General features: G+C 34.2%; 3 protein-coding genes, 1 long non-coding RNA gene and 1 pseudogene across 4 annotated transcripts; all 5 read right to left on the bottom strand.

The window, feature by feature from the left end:
* Positions 419 to 1,902, bottom strand: LOC104750235 (probable purine permease 22). Its single transcript, XM_010472004.2, has 2 exons — positions 1,785 to 1,902; positions 419 to 1,692 (listed from the first exon to the last, which is right to left on the bottom strand). The coding sequence occupies exons 1-2, from the start codon at positions 1,822 to 1,824 to the stop codon at positions 554 to 556; spliced, it is 1,179 nt and encodes a 392-aa protein (XP_010470306.1). The 5' UTR covers positions 1,825 to 1,902; the 3' UTR covers positions 419 to 553.
* LOC104750234 (probable purine permease 18) lies at positions 2,486 to 3,862 on the bottom strand. The gene has a single exon (XM_010472003.2). The coding sequence runs from the start codon at positions 3,795 to 3,797 to the stop codon at positions 2,622 to 2,624; it is 1,176 nt and encodes a 391-aa protein (XP_010470305.1). The 5' UTR covers positions 3,798 to 3,862; the 3' UTR covers positions 2,486 to 2,621.
* On the bottom strand, positions 17,658 to 18,981 carry LOC104750233. Its single transcript, XM_010472002.1, has 3 exons — positions 18,924 to 18,981; positions 18,171 to 18,423; positions 17,658 to 17,925 (listed from the first exon to the last, which is right to left on the bottom strand). Exons 2-3 carry the CDS (start codon positions 18,399 to 18,401, stop codon positions 17,803 to 17,805), a joined length of 354 nt encoding a protein of 117 aa, XP_010470304.1. The 5' UTR covers positions 18,402 to 18,423; positions 18,924 to 18,981; the 3' UTR covers positions 17,658 to 17,802.
* Positions 22,122 to 23,349, bottom strand: LOC104753530 (annotated as a pseudogene).
* Positions 24,485 to 25,345, bottom strand: LOC104750232. Its single transcript, XR_761566.2, has 3 exons — positions 25,201 to 25,345; positions 24,857 to 25,059; positions 24,485 to 24,716 (listed from the first exon to the last, which is right to left on the bottom strand). It is a non-coding gene; the product is annotated as an uncharacterized LOC104750232 (long non-coding RNA).

Raw genomic sequence — 25,396 nt, 5'->3', positions numbered from 1 at the left:
CATGTTCTTTTCACCAAAACCCTATTTCTTTTGTGTTTCCCATATCCACACAAAAGATTATATATGGATGCCAACATCAACTTGGAGGAACAATACACGTGAAAGTCATACAACCACAAGATCAAATATGTTTAGTTACCAATGGAAGGAGGAGATTCTTTTGGTCTAACAATTTTAGTTAGAAAGTAAAATTTGGTTAGAAGGAGTTAAGGGGTAAAATTGTATAGATAAGGGGTGAACAATGTAAAAGCAAGGCAATAAGTGCCTTGTGGACAACAAGTGTGTTATGATGCAATAAAATGTATGAAAAGTGTGTTAGAATGCAATAATTCCTTTAATATATAGGAGATGTGTGATTATCGGATACTAGTACCAATACCGATGGTTGGTATGATCCAACAAAACTGTAGATCTCCGGTTCCCTTAATTAGAGTAATATATAAGAGTATCCTCATTAACAACATGTTATAAAATAGAAAGTATACAGATATTAGACATTGGCTTAAAAATGAGGCTAGTTTCCAAAATACAAACATAAATATGACATGAGAGACTAAACTTCAACATTGTTCTCACTTTGGTTTAGTTCCACTATCTTCTCCTTGTTTCTGTAGTGCAAAGTGTGGAAGTAAAAGCCTAAAGCCAAAACTGTTCCTACCAAAGCACCAATTCTAGGCCAACTAAACTCATCATCCATAAAATCAAATGCTAAAACAACAACCAACGCCATAAGTGGTGAAGCACACATATGAACAATATTACCGAAAACACCCGAAACATAGAGCACCAGACCTATCAGCCCGACTGCCCAAACCTGCCACGACAAAGCCAATCCAACTAAACTCAGAACGTAATATGTTTCCCCTTTCTTAAACCTCTTGCTATCTCCTTTCAATTCCTTATACTCACCGCTTACAAACAAACCCACAAGACAAACAAGCGAGGCAACAAAAGAGATACATATTTGCATCTCTAAGACCATTCTAAACACTCTCTTGTTACCATATCTTTTTGCCTTCACCAACAGTTTCTCGAAACCGAGTTGAGCTAAACAGAGAGATAGCGCGAAAGCAACCGAACCAGAGAAAGTTAACCAAGCTTGGATGCTGTAGAAATATTCGTTTTCAACCGGCTCTCCTGCAAATTGAGGACTACCAAAAGCATAGCTCACAAGAGTGAGAAGTATCGATATGACGATCCATCTGGTAAACTTGAAACGGTTAATGATAGCTGTGAAAATCAAGGTAAAGATCAATTGGGACGCGGAGATTAGCAAGAAGAAGCCATAGTCTGTGTATAGCTTCCCGAGTGCGTACAATTTGCTGTGAGCAGCAACAAGAACACCAAGGGAGAAGTAAAGCAAGATGAGACGAAAGGAGAGGAAACGAGTACTGTCGGTGTCACGGTAAGGTTTTGGTGAAGGGAAAATGAAGAAGAGAGGGATGAGGACTGGAAACGCAGCGTTTTGGACCAGAGCTTGCATCCATGTTCCTTTGTACTGTAGATGTTTGTTATCATCTTCTCCACGACGGTCTTGAACATAGAAGAAGTTCAAGAGAAGAATAACGAGACAATTTCCTAGCATAACTAAGAACAGACATAACGCAACAGCGACCCACCATTTCTTTTGCTGTAGTTGCAAAGATCGTCTAGGACTCAAGATTTGGTCTGGTTCTGGATTCTGAACATGTTCTGGTTTTGGTTAAAGAAAATTCGGAACTATCAGTTTAATTATTTATTTCAAGAACAAAAGCATTTAACCGAAGTTAAGACAGTGAAGTTACCACGAGTTGTTGTCTGTTTGGAAGCTTCGGTCATCTCCATGATTTTTCTATGCTCTCTTCAAAGATTTAAAAATTATTATGTACACTTGATTCTCTGTGGATATTATCCATATCTTGAGAATGGTTGACGAGAGATGAGCGTTAAACAATTAATTATTAGCTAGCTAGAAAACGACTCATCAGTTATGGTCCCGGTCCACTCGTTTTTGTCGACAAGTTATAAACATAAAATAATTATGGAATGGATTCTACCCAACATACATCAAATATGTAGTATGAATTTATTGAACTAATATTAACTATGAAAATAGATATATATTCTAATAATTTGTACAAAATTAAAGATTAAAAATGTAAGAAGAATAAAACAAATATTAGAATTTTTTTTCAAAAATCAACGATCGTATTATTCAGCTAAACACATAACCCACACATGAGCACCTAATTCTAAATATTTTGTAATTTAGAGGCTATATATATGTATCACCTCTCCCTTTCATTTGTAATCAAGTTAGAAAATTGTTCCAAGTCATATTTCTTAAAATTCTCTCTCACATTATACACTCTCTCTATTATATTAGTCTTCCAACACATTAATAGCTACAAAGTTTATTCGTTTAATTACGATCAACTATATCAATGTCTTCGTTTTCTTCCAACCATAGTGATTAGTGACAAATCTCATTAACTGATGAGTGTAGTAAATAAAAATAAAAATCAAACTAAATAGAACAATTAACAAATATATTACACAAATTTCAGATCAATACAACATGTTTTGGATTCAGGAGAACAAGAACATATTTTGAAACAGAAACAAACATTTGACATGAGAGACTAAACTTCAATATTGTTCTCTCTTTGGTAAAGTTCCACCATCTTCGCCTTGTTTCTCTTGTGGAGAGTGTAGAAGTAAGATCCTAAGGCCACAACTGTTGCTATCAGAGTACCAATTCTAGGCCAACTAAACTCATCATCCATAAAATCGAATGCCAACACAACAAACAAAGCCACAAGTGGTGAAGTGCACATATGAACGACATCACCAAACACACCGGAAACATAGAGCACCAAACCTATCAGCCCGACCGCCCAAACCTGCCACGACAAAGCCAACCCGATCAAACTCAGAACGTAATACGTTTCTCCTTTCTTAAACCTTTCGCTATCGCCTTTCAGTTCTTTATACTCGCCACTCGCAAACAAACCCACGAGACAAACAACCGAGGCGACAAAAGAGACGCATATTTGCATCTCCAAGACCATACTAAACACTTTCTTGTTACCATATCTTTTTGTCTTCACCAATAACTTCTCAAACCCGAGTTGGATCAAACAGAGCGATAGCGCGAAAGCAACAGAACCAGAAAAAGTTAACCAAGCTTGGATGTTGTAGAATTCTTCGTTTTCATCAGGCTCTCCTCCAAATTCAGGACTACCGAAAACATAAATCAAAATGGTGGTGATTATCGATAAGATAATCCACCTGGTAAACTTGAAACGGTTAATTAAGGCTGTGAAAATCGTGGTAAAGATCAACTGAGTCGCCGAAATCAGAGTGAAGACGCCATAGTTTGCGTATAACTTCCCGAGTGCAAACAATTTGCTGTGAGCAGCGACAAGAACACCAAGAACAACGTATAGGAAGATGAGACGAAATGAGAGGAAACGAGTATTGTTGGTTTCCTGGTTAGGTTTTGGTGAAGGGAAAATGAAAAAGAGAGGGATAAGGATTGGAAACGCAGCGTTTTGGACAAGAGCTTGCAACCATGTTCCTTTGTATTGTAGATCTTGGTCACTCTCTTCTCGGTTGTCTTGAACATAGAAGAAGTTCAAGAGAAGCATGACGAGAGAATCTCCGAGCAAGACTAAAAAAAGATATAATAAAACAGAGATCCACCATTTCTTTTGATTTAGCTGCAACGATCTTCTTGGACTCAAGATTTGGTCTGGTTCTGGATTTGCTGATTCTTCTGTTGTTGTCTGTTTGGAAGGTTCGGTCATCTTCTCCATGAGTTTTTTCTTCTGGTCTCAAGATAATATGTAAATTTTCATTCTCTGGATTGTTATATATATATATATATATATATATATATATATATATAATAGTTTTCTAACTTTGATAATGATTGAGAAGAGTTGTGCGCGTTAAACAAACAATGACTAGTTCCATCTTGGCGGCGATATAAAAATATCTCTAAAACTTGCACGTAATCATGTGATCCCTTGACACAGATCAGATTTGGTACTTTGAAAATGACTTCTCTCAGTTTAATTTTTGGACATAATCACAATTTGTACCTTTTACCACGCTATTACTAGAAAGCTATTATATTATTATAATAATAATTTTAGTTTTTGACTAGTGAAAACGATTAGATTTTGATAGTAGAACATCGAACTTAGTATTAAAATAGTTTTGGTTTCTTATAACGTATATTTATATAATCGCAAATCATGGATGAAGCTAGTAATTTTATTGAAATGTGTAGAGTTACATTTATATCTATTCTATTAAAGCTAAAGTACTCACTAAACTCAAATTGGACCATAACTTTGTTTTGATAGGTTTTTCATTAAAAATGATTAGAGAAGCACTTAATTTAATTAAATTATCCGATAGTTTCGATTTATTTAAATGACTATTATACCCATGGGTCGATCACTTAAAACTAACCGGGTCGGGACGCGGATCCTCTGTGACCCGAAAATAGAAGAAAAAAAATTTGCGAATCTGTTTGTTCTCTAGATTAATAATTTTTGGATCCTGTATATTATTTGATTCAAAAATAGTTACACACACAACCAAACCGAGGTATAATCCCTATAAATAAGGAAAACTCGTATGAGAGTATTTAATGGCTTCATTAATATCAAATATTAACTACTACCATAATTAATCCCTATTATTATTACAAATATTAATAATAATGAGAAATCTTTAACACTTATCAATTGTGACTTTGTTGCTTCTAAAATAATCAATAGATTAAATACGAAATTGTATATAAATATATATGTAAACTTATTTGATTTGATTTTATATTGTGAGATATTTACGGAAACAACAAATCAACTTAATACAATTAAATAAAAACAAATCATCATTTAGTTTAGATTTTTTTAACATTTCCTTAACGAAATTATAGTAATTAATTATGATTAGTATAAATGGAAAAAATAAAAACTGCAGAAATTATATATATGTAAAGTTGTAAACTAATTTACAGAAAATGTGTATTGTATATCCCACATCGACTAAATATTTTGGAATATGGTTCATAATCATTATAAATATATGACTAATATGTTTTGAGTACAAATGAGCAGGAAGCTTGATTTATCAGGTCTCCAAATTTAACAGTTTAATTTGGTATTATATTTGAGTATATTTAAACTTTTAAAAAGTAAACATATTATAATATATTTACGTTTTTTCAAAAAGTTTAAGAGATTATAAATATTTAAATTTTTATAGAATGTTTAAATTATTATAAATATTTGAACTCCGTCGAAAGTTTAAAATATTATAATATATTTAAGTCTATAAAATATTTAATTAATATTAATATTTTCACTCTTAAAACTTTTAAAAGTAAAATCTCAAACAAATCTGAGATTTTTATTTTGTTAACTTTATCTACTTAGTAAGAAATCAAACAAATAAAAATTAAGATCGTGAGGGAAAACCTCAAACAAAGACAACCAATGTTGTTTTTAAAGAAGTTTTCCAAAATCTCCATTAGGAAAAGAGGAATGGTAATTTCTTCCTAAATATTTGGTAAATCATAATTTTTTTTTGAATAATATCTATACTAATAACTCTATATTTATTCTATTTTGGTGTAAAAGTTATGGTTGAAGCGGTTAAGGAAGGAGTATGATACCTCCATCAGTTTATAAGTCATGTCTAATAATACGTATTTTTAATTTTTTTTCTTCTCTTATTGTTTATTTTGGATATTAAACATTCATAAACACAAATTATTATTATTATTATTGCTACAGCACAAATTATATATTTTGTTAGTTACTTTTTTTGTAATTTGTATTTTTGTAATGTAGATTTTTATTTTCACTTATTGTCTTTGTTTATATATTGTTTATTTGTTTATTTGGGTTATATAATGTATGAATTTGTATATTTGTATTTTTTGTATATTTGGGGTTATAGCTATCCAAGAAAAAGAAAAATTATCGGTCTGTGGCAAGAAAAAAGAAAATTAAAAAAAACAAATTACTAAAAATAAATATAACCCCAGCACGGGAGATTCCCTAGTAATAAACTAAATGCAAATCACTTTGAATGTTGACATCGCCCTAACAAAATTTTCTACAAAAGTGGATTAATTAAGTAACTTAGTTGTACCTTTTAACTAATTAATTAGAGTTAATTAAACCTTACTTAACAATAATTGATGATGTGTCATTAATTATATATTGGGCTTTTTTAAAGATTTCATTCTTCATTTATTTTCAAATTTTTAATTTTTTTTTTTGTAGCTCAAACACCGGTTTGGAGAGAACTATTATTTACACTAAATATTTGAAAAAACTTATTTAATTCAATCATTTCTAAAATCTCACATATGATAAATTTTTGAACCTTATTGTAAGAAACACTTTTTATGCATAATTATTAAAGAAAAATACCCTGAAATAGTACTAAAAAGGTTTTATTGTCAATTATATAGCATACATTCTATACATTTCCAAAAATAATATTATTTAACACATTAAAATATTTAAAATTAATTTTTAGAATTTTTTTTAAGGTTTAGGTTATCAATTTTATATTTAGGGTATAATTCTAAAGAACTATGGTTTAATATTTTGAATTTGAATTTTTTATTTTGAGATATTAGTTTTAAAATATAGTGTTATTTTTGGAACTTATGAAATGTGACTTTAAGTTTGAAAGAAAGATTTAAATTAGCGCTATTTTGTAATTTATAAGAAAAATATGAGAAGCAATTTGGGAATAGAAAAGAAAAATCAAACCAAAAGGGTTGTAATTGCTGACAAATTTCACACACAGACTTTCAAACTAAGATACCTTTAGCGTCTCGTTCCTAACCCTTAAAAGAAGAAGAACAAGCTGTAATTGAGAGTCAGCGGTCAAGTCTTGTGAACAACATCGAACACGCTTATATATGGATATGCTTCAGACAACTAAATATGTCTTCCCCACCAAATTAAATAAGGAAAGCTAGCTGGATTTCAATTAATTTTCCATCTTTTAAAATTAAATTTATTCATGTTTCATTATAAAGATTTGGTTGGTCTCTCAAACTTGTTTCTTTGACTTCATAATTACACTTGATAATTTGAATCCCTCATTATTAGACCTTTTAGAAACAATACACCCATGAACGTGACAGATCTAATCAATTATGTGATATACTGTCAAAGTTTATCCTACTATAACTACTTCACACTTTAAAAGGGTTTCCAAAGTTTTGTTTTCAACTTAGGTATTGACTGGTTCTCCCGCTATCTCCCGTAAACGCTGCGTTTGCGGGTGGTAGCGGTTGCTAGCGATTGGAACCAATCACATAAAACGTTCTCAATCGCTCCTAATCGCTCCCAACCGCTTCAAATCAATGAATTCCAAAAGCTGCTTCCTACAAGCGTTTGCGGTTGCGGGCGATTGCGTTTGGAATTTTTTTTTAAAAAACTTAAAAGAATTCAATCATAATGAAATTCTTTTGTGTTATATCTTCTATCTAACTATTTTATTCATTAAGGATGGGAGAAAATGAAATACGGATATGATTACAGAGATTATAAAATAAACAATTGGAAGAAAATAATATTCTAATTAACAATAACCCGGAAAACTTGATGTAAATTTAACGACGCATCGCACATAAATTCAAAAAAATCTAAATAAATATAATATTTCATCAGAATTTTTTAAAAATGAGATTATTTGTGAAAAAATATTAAAACAAATCACCAGTGACTCTTCTTAACTCTCACTTAACCATTCCTACCGATGCAACTACTGACCCACGATCTAAAAGAAAAGAGAAAAGATCTACGATCTAAAGCATATATTTTGTCATTTATCAAATTACTTGATTAAATTTTTGGTGAAAAGCCAAATGCATAAAGGAATAAGTATTTCAATATGAAATTTATTTATTTTGTGAATAATTATTTTAGTATTTTTTAATAAATTTAAATTATAAATCAAGTTTAATTAAATTTTTTGTGTATTTAAACATTTCTATATTATATCACATTTATTATGTTCCAACAAGGGAGGATGTGGATGGTGAACCCAGTGCTGTTAAGGCAAAATCACTAATGGTAGTCCCAAAGGAGGGACTGTCCACCATTTGATGAGCATTCTAAGCTGGAATTGCCAGGGATTGGGGCGGCCTCAAGATCTGACAATTCCTCGTCTCATGGAATTGCGTAAAAAACACTTCCCTGAGGTAATGTTCTTGATGGAAACGATGAACTGTAAGGATGTTATTGTAGATATTCAAGTCTGGCTTGGTTATGAGAATGTATATACTGTGGACCCTGTTGGAACCTGTGGTGGGTTAGCTTTGTTTTGGAAAAAGAGTGTAGATATATCGGTGTACTATGAGGATAAGAATCTACTAGACTTAGCTGTACAGTTTGGAGAGTATAGCTTTTTCCTTACCTGCGTTTATGGGAATCCCAATTTCTGCTATAGACACCAAGTTTGGGAAAGACTGACAAGATTTGGGTTATCTAGAAAAGGAAACTGGTGTATGATTGGGGATTTCAACGAGATTTTAAACAATGAAGAAAAACTCGGTGGTCCAAGAAGAAGTGATAACTCTTTTCTACCATTCTCTACCATGCTTAAAGACTGTGGAATGTTGGAGCTTCCTAGTTCTGGCAATGGATTCACTTGGGGAGGGCGTAGGGGAACCCACTGGATACAAAGTAAGTTGGATAGATGCTTTGCTAATAAGGACTGGGTGTCGTGTTTCCCTGCGGCTAATCAAGCTTTTCTCCCCAAAAGAGGATCTGACCACAGACCAGTATTGGTAAGTCTTGTCTCTTCGCAAGATTTATACAGAGGATCTTTTAGATTTGACAAGAGATTGCTACACAAGCCAGGAGTTAAAGAAGCGATAAGCATGGTATGGAGGCAATCTGCTATTTCGGCTCCAGCTCCAGTTTCGCAGAGAATTAGAGACTGTAGAAGAGTGCTTAGTAAGTGGAAGAAGGAGAATGAGATGAACTCAAAAGTTAAAATCATTGCCATCCAAAACGAATTGGAATTGGTTAAGTCTTCTTCAGATCCTTCTGCATCTAGATTAAGATCTTTGAAAAACAAGTTGGTTGAAGCGAATAAGGAAGAGGAATCTCACTGGCAACAAAAGAGTAGAGACAAATGGATGCTTGAAGGAGACAGAAACACCAAATTCTTCCATGCTTCAGTTAAAAACTTGAGATCTAAGAATGGTTTGGATAAGCTCCAAGATCCAAATGGCATAGTGCACAGATCAGAAGCCTCCAAAGGTGAAGTGGCGGCCAGTTATTTTCAGAACCTCTTCTCCACTTCTTCTCCGGTCGATATTCAAGCAATGCTAGAAGGTGTTACTCCCAGAGTTACTGATGTGATGAATCAATCGTTACTAGCTAAAGTATCCAAAGAGGAAGTTAAAAATGCAGTTTTCTCTATCAATCCATCTAAAGCTCCTGGGGCTGATGGGATGACTGGTATGTTTTTTCAACAATACTGGGATATTGTCGGTCATCAAGTCACTTCTGAGGTGTTGGCTTTCTTTGATTCGGGTATCTTTCCAAAAGAATGGAACTTCACTCAGTTGTGCCTCATACCAAAAAAGGTAAACTCTTCTCTAATGAGTGATCTAAGACCAATTAGCCTCTGTTCTGTACTGTATAAAGTGGTGGCCAAGATTATCATGTCAAGACTCCAACCCCTTCTTTCTGAGATAGTGTCGCCTAATCAGTCTGCTTTTATCCCGGAAAGGCTCATCTCAGATAATATTCTTATTGCTCATGAAGCCATTCATGGATTGAGGACAGACAAAGTTATCGCGAAGGAGTTTATGGCTGTCAAAACCGATATGTCCAAAGCATATGACAGAATGGAGTGGAGTTACTTAGAAGCTTTGCTGTTGGGTCTCGGGTTTCATCAACGGTGGGTGCAATTGGTTATGTTCTGTGTGACTTCAGTCACTTATACTGTTTTGATAAATGGATAGCCTTTTGGTATTATCAATCCTCAGAGAGGACTCAGACAGGGGGATCCCTTATCCCCTGCCCTGTTTGTGTTGTGTGCAGAAGGACTTACTCATCTTCTCAACAAAGCAGAATCAGAGGGTAAGATTAATGGTATCCAATTTTCGACAGAAGGTCCGGCTATCCATCACTTGCTATTCGCAGACGACAGTCTGTTTATGATCAAAGCTTCAGAGGATCAAGGTTGTGCCCTTCAAAAGATCCTTTCTGATTATGGGGAGGTAACAGGACAATTGATTAATCTGGAAAAGTCATCAATCACTTTTGGAGCCCAGGTAGAGCAGTCTTTAAAGACAATGATTGCAACTAGGTTGGGGATTTTTAAAGAAGGAGGAGCAGGTACCTATCTTGGCCTACCTGAGTGCTTTAGTGGATCCAAAGTGGAGATGTTAAGCTACATTCATGATAGAATGAAAGGTAGAATGTCCGGTTGGTTTGCAAGGACCTTGTCCCAAGGAGGAAAAGAGATTCTGCTCAAGTCGGTGGCTATGGCAATGCCAGTGTTCGCTATGACCTGCTTCAAGCTCCCAAAGAAAACTTGTGAGAATTTATCTTCAGCTATGTCAGCATTTTGGTGGGATTCAACAGAAAATAAAAAGAAAATGCATTGGATTTCATGGGAAAAGCTTTGCTTACCAAAACATGCGGGCGGACTGGGGTTCAAAGATATCCAAATATTCAATCAGGCTCTTTTGTCTAAACAAGCTTGGAGAGTGCTGCAAGACAAGGATTGCTTATTTGCACGTTTTTTCAAAAGCAGGTATTTTCCTGATAGCGATTTCCTTAGTGCAACTCTTGGCTATAGACCCTCCTATGCATGGAGAAGTATCCTTCATGGAAGGGATCTTCTAAAAAGAGGGCTCAGACAGATGATAGGAGATGGAGCCTCAACCTTTGTATGGTCATCTAGGTGGGTGCTAGATGGGATCATGAGAGCCCCTCTTATGAAAAACATTCTGTTTGATCTGGATCTTATGGTGAAGGATTTACTGGATACCACTACTCAATCTTGGGACTTGGCTAAGTTGCAATATCACTTTTACCCTAGGGATGTGGAGCTAATTCTCAAGATCAAACCTGTTATGTCTTCAGAGGATTATCTGATTTGGGAACACACTAAGAGTGGTGCGTATTCTGTCAAGTCTGGTTACTGGGCAGCTTATCAGAGAGAAAAGATTGATCTACTAACAGAAGCTTTGATGCAACCCTCAGTTTTACCCATCAAGAATCAGATTTGGAAGATCAGCACTGCTACCAAAATCCGTAATTTCTTGTGGAAAGTAGTGAGTGGAGCTATTCCTGTTGCTGATAAAATGTTATCGAGAGGGATGAAGGTTGACTCTAGATGTCAAAGCTGCGGTTTGGAAGGGGAATCAGTCAATCATGTACTATTTTCTTGCACAGTTGCTAGACAGGTTTGGGCTATGTTTAATTTTCCTGTCCCATGCAATGGGTTTGATTCTGAATCAGTTTTCCAAAACATCTATTATCTACTGTTGGTGAGCAAAAATTCGAAATATCCTGTGGAAGTTAGAACAGCCTTCCCATGGGTTGTATGGCAGCTCTGGAAAAACAGGAACTTATTCTCGTTTGAAGGCAGAAGTTTTTGTGCTTCTAGAACAGTAGCCAAGATTAGAGATAATGCTTCACAGTGGTTTCATGCGCAGTCCTTAACCGTTGCAGATGCGATAGTTGAGAGGTCGAAAGCGGATTTGGGGAAAAAAGGTTGGTATCCTCCGGTCCAAGGATGGAAAAAATGCAACCTAGGATCTTCATGGGATAAAGAAACGAGTACAGGAGGAGCTGCTTGGGTTTTAAGAAACGAGAAAGGGGAAACTCTTATGCATAGTCGAAGATCCTTTGCTTCAGTTTTTAGCAAGATGGATGCTAGTCTTCTATGTTGGTTATGGGCAATTGAAAGTATGAAAAGCCTAAACTTTGATAAGATTGTTTTTGCTTCTGAGGATTCGGCTCTTATGGGAGCTGTTCAAAGACCTCCAGCTTGGCCTTCTTTCAAGTTTCAGTCACGCTCTATAGGTAATGCCCTGGGAAGTTTTTTGCAGTGGAAAATGTGGTTAGAAGAAAGAAGCTCTAACCTTGTCGCTCATTTAATCGCAAAGAGTGTTACAAGAGAGGATCGCCGTCAATCTTATGTAGCAATCGGATATCCTTTTTGGCTTCATAACCTTTTTGTCTCTGATTGTGCTTCTATTCGTTTATAGAGCTCTTCAGGATGGCAATTCCTGTACTTTTTGGTATGCTGGTTAGTGGGTGCTTTTGTAAAGATAAAACAGCTAATATCCTTTCTAATATATATTATTCAGTGAAAAAAAAAAAATTATGTTCCAACCGCTATTGCACTCGCTGGTCAACCAGTCGTAAACCTCCCGCAAACACACCAATTTTAAACCGCTAAACCCATCGTTCAAAACGCTTGAAACCGCAATCGCCCGCTTCCGTAATCTCCCATAACCGCAGCGTTTGAACCAGTCAAGCCCTTTGAAGATTACTAAGCTAATAATAAGTTTCTCTCAAAAACTCTCAAACCATCCTTCGTACTTGATAATTCATCCCGTATCCCAACAAATTGTTAGAATCTTATTTAATTAATTTGATTTAATTAAAGGAAAATTGGTAAAAATAACTATAAAAAAATTAAGCTGCTAACCATTATAACCATTAAAATTTATATTATTGAGAACTTCATTTTTACCAGCATCACCCATTCACATTTATCACCATCACTCCTTACCATCACCGGCCATCACCAATCCCTCCAATCACTAGCTCCGGCCAATATTGCTGACTACCGACCTCCGGCCACCACTACCGGCTACCGACCTCCGACCACCACCTTCGGCCACTAGCTCCGTCCACCACCACCGGTTACCCAGCTCCGACCACCCACCTCCAGCCATCTGGTAATAGGGAAAACGGCCAATTCCCCCTGAACTAAGTTACTTTATTGTATTCATGTATCAAGTTTTAATGTGTGCTTATAACCACTTGAACTAACTTATAATTTGAATTTACTACATAAACTATTCAAATGTGGTTGAAACCCCCAAATTTCCGGATGTCGTTAGTTACACCGTTAACGTAGCTGACTTGGATGCCACATAGACTGAATAAAACGACATTGTTTTGTTTTTAAAAAAAAAAAGATTTTAAGAAAACGCGAGCTTAGATGCTCGAACCCATGACCTCCGACAACAATATACAAACTTGACTCCTAATATGCTATTAGAATTCTCAAAGAAATGCTATACATAAATATACTTATAATGTTCTTCGTCTTCTTCTTGTTGATTTAACATTGGGATATCTACAGAAGTACAGATTATGAAACCACACTCATATCTTCCATAAACAACTTTCTCTTCGATTATCACAATTTTTTTATAAACAGATCTGACATGATTTCTTCTTGAGATTAGCTTGAAACATAGAACAATTGATGAAATGCCCATAAGTCATTGATTAAAAATTTAAAATCAACCCGTAAAAATCAATAAACTCGTCTCAGACATTAGATCTTTCACAAACATTGAACAATCCATGAATTGGACTAGATCTCCAGTTTTCACTGCTAATGGAAGTGTAACGGAGAAGAGTAGACCCGAGCACAAACGCGACATAGTTCCAGCTATGATCAAGCGATTCTTCTGATGGGAAATTGAAAACCGGCTTTAGATGGGTTTGGTGGCCTTCCGCTTCCTGCGCCTGTACGACTCTTTTCCTCTTCAATTACAAACTGTAGACACAGAACCGAGGAGGAAGAAAAGAAGAAGAATATAATATATATGTTTATGTTTGACGCTATAACCATAATTGTAATAGCTCATCTGGTATTGGCTTACATGGATGTTATATAGGTCAAGGGTTCGAACCTCAAAGATGTCTTTTAAAAAAAAAATCATTTTATACGTAGTTTTTAGTTCTTTTTCTTAAAATACAGTCTATGTGGCATCCAAGTCAGCTACATTAACCGTGTAACTAACGGCATCCGTAAATTTGGGGGTTTTAACCATATTTTAATAGTTTATACAGTAAATTCAAATTATGACTTAATTCATGTGGTTATAAGCACACTTTAAAATTTAATATATAAATACGATAAAGTAACTTAGTTTAGGGGAGAATTGGCCATTTTCCCTCTAGCAATATTGTGTAATTTCTTTTTACTTCTTTGGTTAGTCATCTAATATTCAGAATTAGTGTGCTATATTCTTCAATATATTTCTAATTTTTTCTATCTAACTAATTAACCCTTAATTAAATTAAACTAAGAAGAGAACATGTGTCTATTAGTGAACATACCCGTACCTTCACTCTTCGTATACGTCGATTGGAAAGGACACATATACATTGGTTGTAGAAAAAACGTTTGGAGTAATATATAAACACATCACTTGGCATGAACAAGAGATATAATAGCTTCGTCTCTTTTTCTTCTTCCCATAAATTTCTGAAAAAAAAAAAAATAGAGTATGTTTGCCAGGATCACCAAAGGTGTGTAATATAGAGATTGATAATTGAATCCTCAAGATAGACGTCCACTAAACTACTTATACCATAATAGAGACTAAATTCTGTCTTAGGAGATTGCTTGAAGCAAGCCTCCTCCATCATTTACCTTGAAGAAGAGAAATCATCAAATGAGTTTCTATTTGATATGTGTTTGATGTGCTTCTATATTCTGGAAAAAATACAAATAACATATGAAGTCATGATTCCTATAACTCGATTTGATTCAAACTTTACTTTTATCTATGTTTACCGTTCTTTGGAAAATTACTTGGTCCCAAATTTGAGTTGAGCGTCAAAGTGCCTAAAAAACCCATCACACGAGAGTTGCTTGTAAATTTTTAATTGTTGACCTATCATATATTCTTTTGAATCAATTATGAGAAAACCATTTTTTGAAGTGGTTTTTGTTGATTTTACCATTTTTTGAATAGTTTGTTGATTTTACAAAAATTTAATTAAACATGCGCTTTATTTGTTATGTTTGGGTTTAGTCGGTTCTATTTGTTCTTAGGGTTTAGTATTTGGTATTAGGTACGTATTGTATTTTAAAAAACGGAAAATACGTATTTTTTTCTTCACAAAAATGGTAAAATCCATAAACTTTTTTAAAAATGGTATATCCAAAAAATTTCTTCAAAAGTGACATTATTAACAAGTGTCCCTATTCTTTTGCTTATTAAATAGAAGTCAACTCATCCAGGAAAAGTCAAAAAGGTTCCCAAGTTCTAGCTACCAATTGGTGATGTGATTCTCCCCAGAAATCGACGCTCTAAGGTAGGTAGACTGATATTCTTAGAATTCCGATGACTTGTGAAGCGGATGATAAGGGGTGAGATAAACTCAAAAATCCTTATGCCCCAAAATCTCTTAATACAAACCAAACAAAGCAAGGCGGTAGAGTTTTAGATAGAAGCTTCGCGGAGACATATGACAAGGTGTGAGAAGAATCCCGAAAATTCTTGTGCCCTAGACTCTCTTATAACGACTCTTCAATCCTCAGCTAATGAATGGCAACATCAAGTGCTGTATAATCACTTGATATACCGAAAACTCATTGTTGTAACCCACCAAAGAGAAAGAACAAGTTCCAAAAGGAACAAAAGGAGTTTAACCACTCTCAAATAAAAGATAAAAGAATTCTTGATTGCTTGATTTCTCAAATGAGATTACATGTGTTTATAAAGAGATAGAAAACTTGGACACAAAGCCAAGTATTATTCTTGAAACTAAAACACAATACAGATAGTAAGTTGAATGAAGACACAACTCTTGACGCATGTTTCTCTTTCCAAGTTGACTTGAACTCTATTTTCGTCACTCTTCCACCACAAAATAAAGTGATTATTTTGGGCTTTCTTGGGCTTGTATTAGGCTCAAAGTGGACTGGACTTGATAGATATCATCCACAATATAAATTCCCATGATTTCTTTGGCCATAAGCTATTGTATTAACCCATTAAATGTTTCCTTGATCTTTTCTCTTTTTGACTCCTTGGTCAACCTTGCTGATGAGAAATATATTCCCCTTGGTCTTAGTAGAAATGCCTCTTGGTTGCCAAACATAATTCTGGAAGCACCTAAACCAATTGGACCTAAAACTCTTCATGTGAAGAATTAGATTGTCCTCTCTTGGCAAATGAAGTGTATCCTTGTATTCCTTGGGCCAAATCTTCTGTTTATGAGCTTCTTGGAAACATAAGAGATCTATTAACATCCTCCAAGTAGTTTTGTGTCTCAATTGTTTCTGAGTTGGTTTGTGTAATACGATCTTTTATTCAAACATGAAACTGGGACTAAGATTGATCCACTGGCTTAAAATATTTATATCTTTCACATATGAGCTGATCTCAATGTGATTTCAATTCTCCATGGTTCCGGAATGGATCAAGATTCCAGAACAGTTTGGTTCATAGCTCAAATCCCTCTTACTTGGTTGGAATCCTCCGGTTAATGCTCGTAGGTCCAAATCGCGTAGCCCGGAATTCACCTGATTTGTAGAATAAATAACTCCTTCATCCAAACTCTGATTGGATTGATTCAATTTCGAGATATACTCTAAATGAGGTAATAATGTATCCCAATTAATTGTTTGGCTGGAAGAATTGATCTTTGACTTTGTTCGTGTTGAACAAAACTCAAAAGTCGTCTTGGATGGTCTCATGATCATATCAATTATTGGACTTCCAAAAATACGACAAAACAAGCGTCGTGCATGTTTTGTTTCTAATTAAACAATTTTCTGTCAATATAAGGTCTTTAACCGCGCTACTCAACCAACGAATGGTTTAAACCAACTTAGCAGTGTCTAGTTTGCATCAATATTTCTGATAATTTTGTCTAAATCGCAGTGTTGTTTTTTTTTTTTTACTTTTAAGAATACATAATGATATACTGTATCATATTTTTCACGAGAATTGAATACCTGTTAATCACTGAATTTATTCTTATACAATTTTTCAATAAATTTAGTCTTTTAGCAAGGGAACCCATCATTTTCAGGGTTATTCTGATGCCCCTTTAAATTCTTCAGCCGGTTGTTGTGTTTGGACCGTTGTGTGCGATCATTCCACTTCCTATGCGAGAATCTACCTCTTAGCTAAGTGTACTATATATCATTCTAATAGAATCCTCGTTAGTGTTTTGAAGTGGAACTGTGAAACAAATAAAAGAAGGACATGCATAAATGTGTGAGAGGTTGGAGTGTAAGAGCTAGCCTTGAATGATTGTGAATGCCTATAAAGAGTGAGGATTTTGGCCTAAGATTGTGTAGTCTGGATATGGAATTGAAATAGCATCCATTGTGATCATTGGTGACAGAATAATCTGCAAACCGTCATGTGGTCGAAGAGAGAGCATGACCACTGAAAAGGGCATGCATGATGCATGCACTTGGAGACTCCACATAAGATAATTTATGGGAGTACCCAGTACGGTTTGTGACTTAGGTGATATTCAGAAGAGTTTGGTTGTCGGGACTAATGTTAATGGGAGATGATGTGTTTTAACCAGCTGACATGATGTCACCGGAAACGAGAAAAGAAAAAATAAGGGTGGAGGCGGCTGATAGCCTGATACCATATATTGTAATAACTAAACATATACTTTTATTAGTTAACATCAAGAGCTTTAACTGAAGAAATTGGCTTCGTATGAGTAAACTTTTATGTAGCTTAAATGAAACAAATCAGAATAATTATGATACAACGACTAAGCTAAGAGAGAGTATAATATATTAGAGGTGGGGAGGCCAGCGAATGCCTTCTCTCCGGCAAGGAAATGGCGCCGAAAGAGCTATGTACGACGGCAGCTTTTCTCCTGGCATCACCACGGACACATCTGACGTACTAACCGGAATCTGCCATTTTACACATTTTAGTTATGCAATTACTTGATAATAACATGGCCTTTGACGTCAATGTTGTGGGTTTGTAAACAAACTTACACATGTTACTTTTTTCTTTTCATTAAAGCATAAATCTATCAAAGTAAGATCATAAAGTACTAAAAATCTTTTTGGTGCCCTTCAATTCTTTTGAGGAAAATAATATCTTTGATAAATGTAAGAATAAGGCACATAAAAATAAATAAAAGATTTTTTACCATAGAAGATTTTTGAGCATGTTGCTGAAGCTGATCAGCAGAGCCATCGTAATAAGAAGAATGATCGGACCTGAAGAGATGTTCCAGGATTGCCAATATGATGAACATTAAAATCAATATTGCAGTCGCCACAAACCCAAACCAAATCGCATTCATCGATGGCCCTGACGCATCCTTGGTTTTGTATATGCTCCATGTTCTTATCGTGTTTTCCGACCTTGACTCGGTCATCAGCTTCAACACTCAGGTTTTCCTTTAATGTAAGAAGATGCAGAATCAGAGACCAAGATTGAAACATAAATGAGAAAAATCAAGTAATTATGATATCTTTCACTTAATATTTATAGCTCTTCTGTTTTTTTTTTTCAAGTAGAACAGAACATATATAGAAGAATATAAAAACACAAAGCACACTTTGTATATGCTTATATTTATTGTGGTGAGATATATACACATATATATATTTATATACAATCTTTATATCCTAGATAAGCAATTTCTTCAATTCTTTATCATTATTTGATGGCAACGTAAATATGAGGATATCTTTGTTAAAACAATGTCTGAAATCCATGTTATTTTGAGTAATATTCGCGATAAATAAAGCAAAATATCTATGTCATTTTTTAACATAAGGTAGAATTAGATTATCTCGATAATCATTTATATTTGTAAGATAATATCATATAATAGAAGAAAACAAATAGATTATCAAACATAGTAACAAGACTTTAATCTGTATGATAATAGTACCTAGGGACTATAGGAGAAGTCCTTTGGTCCCTGGGACTATAGGAGGAGACTCCTTCATTGTCTTCTTAAAGTGATAATTTCACATTTGTCCATGGAATTCTTTCATATAATTTATCTTCACTCTAAGTATCATTTGTATTACTTTCTTTCTTTAATTCCCCTACTAGGCTATTACCAAGTCTTCTAAGGAAATTACACATTTATTGTTATTCTTCTTTTTGTTGATAAAGAATTATTCGAGTCTTGAACAAATTAGTGGTGGAATAGAATTTGAAATATCAAAGGATCGCTTAGTAACCAAGAAAATTAGATGCGGTGTGTGAAGTATATCGCAAAAAATATTTTATACAATTCAATTTGTATAAAATATTTTTCTCATTGTAATAAAAACATGTTTGAAACGGTAAATTCGATAAATGATATGTGGTCTCGTATTCTTCCTAGTTGCACATTGAGAAGTCGAACCATTGCGTTATAACCAACACTGTCCTAATTAATTTAGTTAGTCTTGGCGTATAAGGTCTCGTGAATACTCTGCACAAATTTGGGGAACATGACAAAATGTGAAGACAAAGCTATATTATAGCTAGCTTTTGATCAATTAAATAAAAAAATTCCATGCCATATAGTTGTTAAAAACATAAATATTGTCCATCCTTTGTGTTTCTTTTTCATTTTTATAATCTAACAACGGCTTTAAAGTTTGATGTTTCGGTGCACAAAAACAAAAGTTTGATGTTTCATGTACTTTACGTTAGCGGGTACTATATCTTTGTCGTTTTTATGTTTACAAGAAGCAAGCAAATTAGAATTATGTGCAATAAAAGTTAAATAAAACATACACTGTTAAAGAATTAAGAATAATAATTGTGATAGATGCCCTTCGTGTCATGAGAAAGAAACAACAAAAAAAGAACCATTGGACATTGGTTATTGGTATTGTTATTTATAACCCACACAGAAGCACCACTTGAATTAATTACGATCATAACATACTTTTTTTTTGTAGGGTAGATTATATGTTACAGCCATAGAACATGTTTTTTGAATTACTTTATGTCATAGCTGATGTTTGTTTCCACCTTTTAGCCACCTGCATAATTTTGGACAGAAATATCTCTAACAAGATTGTGATCTAGTTAGAAACAAATCAATACACCAATGTTTCTCGTTAGCTACAGTCAAAAAGAAAAATATTAATTTAAAGAAATAAAAAAATAAAGGAAAATAATAATTAAAAAGGTTATCATAATAAATTAAATATATTTTTTTCTCCACCTTTTTGTTTTTGTTATCACATTTTCTCTATTTTCACTTTTATAATTACTTTTTATTTTTGTAATTTGGATTATAACTATTTTTTTCAATTTTTATGATCCATTTTAATTTTTTAAATTATAATTTTTTTATTTTGAAAACTATTCCAGCTTCCCAGTATCATATAAATATGTGTACGTCCATGATATTAGTTTTTCTTATATGTATGTACATATTATAATGTACGTACACAATATTTCTTTAGGGTTATTATATGTTTATAATGTACACAACTAACATACGTACACAACATAATGTGTACAACTAACTATATCAGAACCAACCAATTAAGTTTATAATGTACACAACTACAATACGTACACAACAAAGAAACGAAAAAGAAATGACTGCTGCAAAGATTTCTTTTTGCAGCAGTCATTTCTTTTTCGTTTCTCGTCTCTTTTTGCAGCAGTCATTCACAGTTTTTTCATAATTCTTTGTTTTTTTTTTAGACATAAATCTTGTAAATTTAGCATATATTAGCATATATAAATTTAAAAACGAGATTCTAGAATACCACCTCTCCTCTTCTGATTTCTTTGGATTACTCTTCACCCAATTTTTCCTGGAATTTAGTCGTTTGTTGCTACTAATTATCTCTTAAACAATTAATTATTAGCTTTCCTATTAGATGGTTTGAGAAAATAAAATAAACTAAGATTTCTCACTAATTTCCAGAATTTGTTTTGGTGAAGAAGACAGTTTTTTGAATTTCCGCTTACTCTTGGTTCTTCTTTCTTTTTCTCATCTCATAAATATTTTTTTTTTATAAATTGAAACAATGCAACGGTTAGTTTATCCCCACATAATTAATTATTTTAATCAAACTGAATCTCAGTACATCAGTCACAAGGTATAGTTGTTTTATTTTTACTAGGTGGCTAAAACTTGGAAAGTTTTGTTGAGTTTGCCTTCCCGTGAGAGAAAATGTTGACTTGGAGTGGTCAGTGAAATTTTTTTTTTTATACTCCTTCTATTTCATTTCAAGTGATGTTTAAGATTGTTACACACTAATTAAGAAAACTTATAATTTACCTCTTTTTAATAAAAATATTATTCAATAAGATAAAATCAATTAGTAGCAAAATATAATGTAAAATATGATTGGTTAAATATTCATTTTTGTATTCAATTTGAAAACATCACTTAAAATAAAAAGAATTTTTTTTTGCTAAAACATCACTTAAAGTGAATAGAGGGGGTATTACGTAACTTCAGGTAGCAATAATGATGAATAACTTTTGCTATTATGAATTTATGATGAAATATTATTGAGCTCCGATTTGATAAATGTGTGCATGCTTCATTGCATATGGTAATTATGTTTCATAATTATTTCAGTTTGAATTTTCCTATTTATTGACTTTTTAGTAAACAGTGGTTAATGTATGTGTTATTACCGCTTAGATTTTTTAGTTTTTTAATTACGCTTATGTACGTTGAATGTGAATTGAAATCGAACTATTTAACTAATCTTTAGATTGAACATCTTGCTATGGATTTACTAAAGCAAGTAATACATCCTTATAATTAAATTTAAACCTTCCATGTTATATAACATCATATCAGCATGCAATTTGAGACCATAAATAATTAGCCATCAATCAAATAATGAGTCTGAGTCGCTTGTATAATTACTACAGTTTCAAAATAAGTGTTGTGCATTTCATGATTTTGTCTCCCGTTATTAGAAAACTTGGCTAAATATGGTTTCATGAGTTCGCCATGGACGTGAAATTGTGCTTAAGCTTTTTACCAAGAACGTTAAAACCAAATGGTCAACAAGAAAATAGAAACTATATATGGAAATCAATAATAATACTCAGAAACGAAAACATTGTTCTAATATATAATATAGGAATGATTGAATTATTTATTAATCTAAGCTTTGATTATGCCATAGAACTTAGCCTTCTCCTGAGTACTTTGGAAACGACCGCACGAAAATTTGGGAGACGTATCGATGAACTTGATCTTGATTCAAAGCAACCCTTGACGTCTGATTCACAAATGTCGGTCTTAGAGTCAACACCCGCTTCTTTGGCCCCATGCAACATCCCTTGATCATCAAATAGTCTTCTTTCACTACACCATAATGCGGGTATCCTCCCACTGGTGTGATTTTTTTCTCAGTTCTGTCAAGCTCAGTCATTGCTAAATGAGTCTCTTGGTCAACCTTCCCAATTCGGCAAACTTTCTTGGTTATCTCAGTACGGTGGTGGTATCCGTTTGGCCCGGCTCTAGCTGGATACCAAGCACCTATACAAGCCATCTTGCGAAGACCACTCTTAGCTACATCTCCACCATTGATTTGAATCTCACTCAGATGAGCCTTCTTCTGCTTCAGCCATTTCTTCTTTCTTATCTAATGAACATCCAAACAAATGAATTAGGAACAAAGATAAAACAAGTTAGCCCCTACAATTAGAGAATGATGGAATACCTGATTGTGAGCAAGAACTCTTATGACAGTGCAATACTTCTTCATCCTCTCCAACTGACTTTGAATGTCTTTTTTACCTTCTTCCGTTTCATGTTTCATTGAGTACTTAGTGAAAGCCTTCTTCTTAGACTTGTCCCAGTTCTTGTAGAACCTCCTCTTTACATCTTCACTCAAATGCTGAGCCCACACAGTGTCTAGAGTGCGAAAACCACGGAGTGTCTTCACGTACCCAACCACACCAACCACAACCATTGGAGGTGTCTCAATCACAGTGACAGCTTCACACGTTTCCTTCTTGTGGAACCCTGGTACTGGTAGTGTCAGTTTACAAAGATCAGCACAAAACACTTGTATTCATATTGAATCAAAAAGAGAAAGAGAGTGAGATAGCTAGCACACTTGCTCCTGGCATTTCAATTTCTCTCACAATCTGAGTCATCCCAGCTTTATATCCCAAAAAAGAAGTGAATCTGCAAGGCTTAGTAGGATCATCCTTATGGAAGACCTTCACTGGAAAAACGAACTAGGCTTGTCTGATGAGACTACACAAGCCATATGGCAAACTCTTAAGATCTAACTACCTTTGCCACGTTGTCTGTTAGCCCTTTTCTTTGGAAGGAAACCCAATGAACCATGTCTTGGATGCTCAAACTTTCTGTGAGTCATACTTTATATGTATGTAACAAACACTGAAAAATCCTGTATGAATCAACAGACAAAAAAGGCAACCAATTTTGAAGATGAAACAAACAAAATACTTGCAGAGTAACTATGAGACTTAGCACACAAGACACTTTCTTGAATTCTGATATATGATAAGTGTTCCCTCCATCAAAGGCCTATGGCATATCATTACAATGCCAAATCTCAAGCTCAATAAGAGTGTTTCAAAACCAGAAACCAAATAAAAGGTTTCCAGTGACAGAGCTGCTTTGAGATATCCTTGATTTTTATTATGTAGTATCCGAGGGCTATCACTTCCAATCAAAACCAAAATCCCAGACAATACAGATGTGCCAGTCACATGAAATTAGTACAGATCAGAGACAAACCAAAGAAGCAGAAGAGAAAGAAAAAAAAACACAGCTTTGTGTACCTTAACTTAGACGTTAGAGAAGAGAGAAATGTAGGTCGTGAATCGATTTGAGAGTCGAGGAGATATATTTATACTGTACTGACGGCTGAGATTACATTTTCTAACCTAACCTAGCCTAACCTAACCGAGAAATAAAATAAAACTAAAGATTCTATTTAGCATAATTCCAAATTCGAACCGGAGGAACATGTAACAAGTTGTCCATAGTAAATTTCGGTTTTTGTTTAGATACCACTATTCATAAACCAAAATTTCAAATTCCTGAAAGCAAATCGGAATCCGAATTGAATACCCTCAAAAGAAAACTAAACCTAAATATTTAAACGTGACAGGCTTCTCAGAAATTTAACGACCAAGTTTTCCCAAACAAGTTTCAAAGTGAGTGAAGTCACCGGTTAAATTCAAAAGTGGCAAGGTGTTAAATTTAAAACGACATGCAACCTAGGTTTCCGTACCGATTAAAAAATATTGGTATAACAAACCGATGAGAGATGACAAAATTTACTTGATGAGAGTAATTGTGGGGCTAGCTTCCCGCCTTCCCCTACTCTCTAAAATTCTAAAATATAAGCGATTATCTAATCTAGGGACGGATTATGTATACTAAACTTTTTGCGTGTCTGTGGAAAGTTTAAACAATGAGAAAAAAATGCACACCATTTACGTATGGATTCTATATACAATAGTCTCACACCTCATTAGTATATATGTTCGACTGTTCGTACTCTACTGTACACTGTTTACTGCTTGTATGATCAAATATCGATCTTATAAGATTGATTCTGTTTGTTTACTTCCAAATCTTTATGGAGTCGTCGTAGCTACCAGACGCAACTATTCCCCTTGAAGGCGAGTCCGCGAGAGCTGGGATGAGGTCTTCGTGAGCCGCCGGTATATACATGATTTTGCCAGTAACCCAGTCCCATACCTTCAAAGACTGTCATTAGATTTGGTTAGATGCCTTGTGATAAAAACTACATTTTGAGCTTTGGGTCAGAAACAAAGAGTTCACATATGATTCGATCAGATATATATAATACTTGATGAATCATGTAAACATAGAGAAATAAAATTTACCTTGTAGCCACCGATGATCAAGAGTTCGGGAATGAGATAGGGTGAAAAACACAAGAGAAGAACTTGTTTCCATCATCGCAACTTAACTCGGAGATTTTATCTTTTGTGCCTTATGTCGACACGTGTACAGAGTCTACGGTGACAGATGCTAAATACTTCCCAGTTGTGTCCCAGGAAATAGATAGTACATTGGTGTCATGTCTCTATCAAAAATCCACGAGACAGTTAATAGATAGAAGAACGCTCGTGTCATCAAATTATAAAAACACATTAGGATTAGTAAGAGATTATACTGTGAATCTCTTTCTTATACTGAAAAAGACTTCAAGCAACAAATCTTATACCTCTAACTGCGAAAGCAATTTATGTGTAGTAACATCCACAATTGACACGAATTCTTCTACAGCTGTAGCAAGATATTTTTCATCTTGTGGCTCGAACCGGACCTGCGTAATAGACCCTTTTTCCCCCTGCTTGGAAAGTATAAAAGATTGGAAAACAGAGTTCAATGGTGGAGAATGGTAAGAGAAAGTTGTGAAG

The sequence above is a fragment of the Camelina sativa genome, chromosome 16 (assembly GCF_000633955.1).
Source record: "Camelina sativa cultivar DH55 chromosome 16, Cs, whole genome shotgun sequence".
Lineage (NCBI taxonomy): Eukaryota > Viridiplantae > Streptophyta > Magnoliopsida > Brassicales > Brassicaceae > Camelina > Camelina sativa.
The sequence above is the reverse complement of the archived record's forward strand: the minus strand, read 5'-3'. Positions and strand labels throughout refer to the sequence as shown.

Bases quoted from the DNA above. Each gene is read 5' to 3' on its own strand.
- LOC104750235 (XM_010472004.2), bottom strand. From the start codon at position 1,824: ATGGAGATGACCGAAGCTTCCAAACAGACAACAACTCGTG. The intron at 1,693-1,784 runs GTAACTTCACTG...AACCAAAACCAG, and splicing joins CAAACAGACAACAACTCGTG to AACATGTTCAGAATCCAGAA.
- LOC104750234 (XM_010472003.2), bottom strand. From the start codon at position 3,797: ATGGAGAAGATGACCGAACCTTCCAAACAGACAACAACAGAAGAATCA.
- LOC104750233 (XM_010472002.1), bottom strand. From the start codon at position 18,401: ATGACCGAGTCAAGGTCGGAAAACACGATAAGAACATGGAGCATATAC. The intron at 17,926-18,170 runs GTAAAAAATCTT...GTAAAATGGCAG, and splicing joins ATGCTCAAAAATCTTCTATG to ATTCCGGTTAGTACGTCAGA.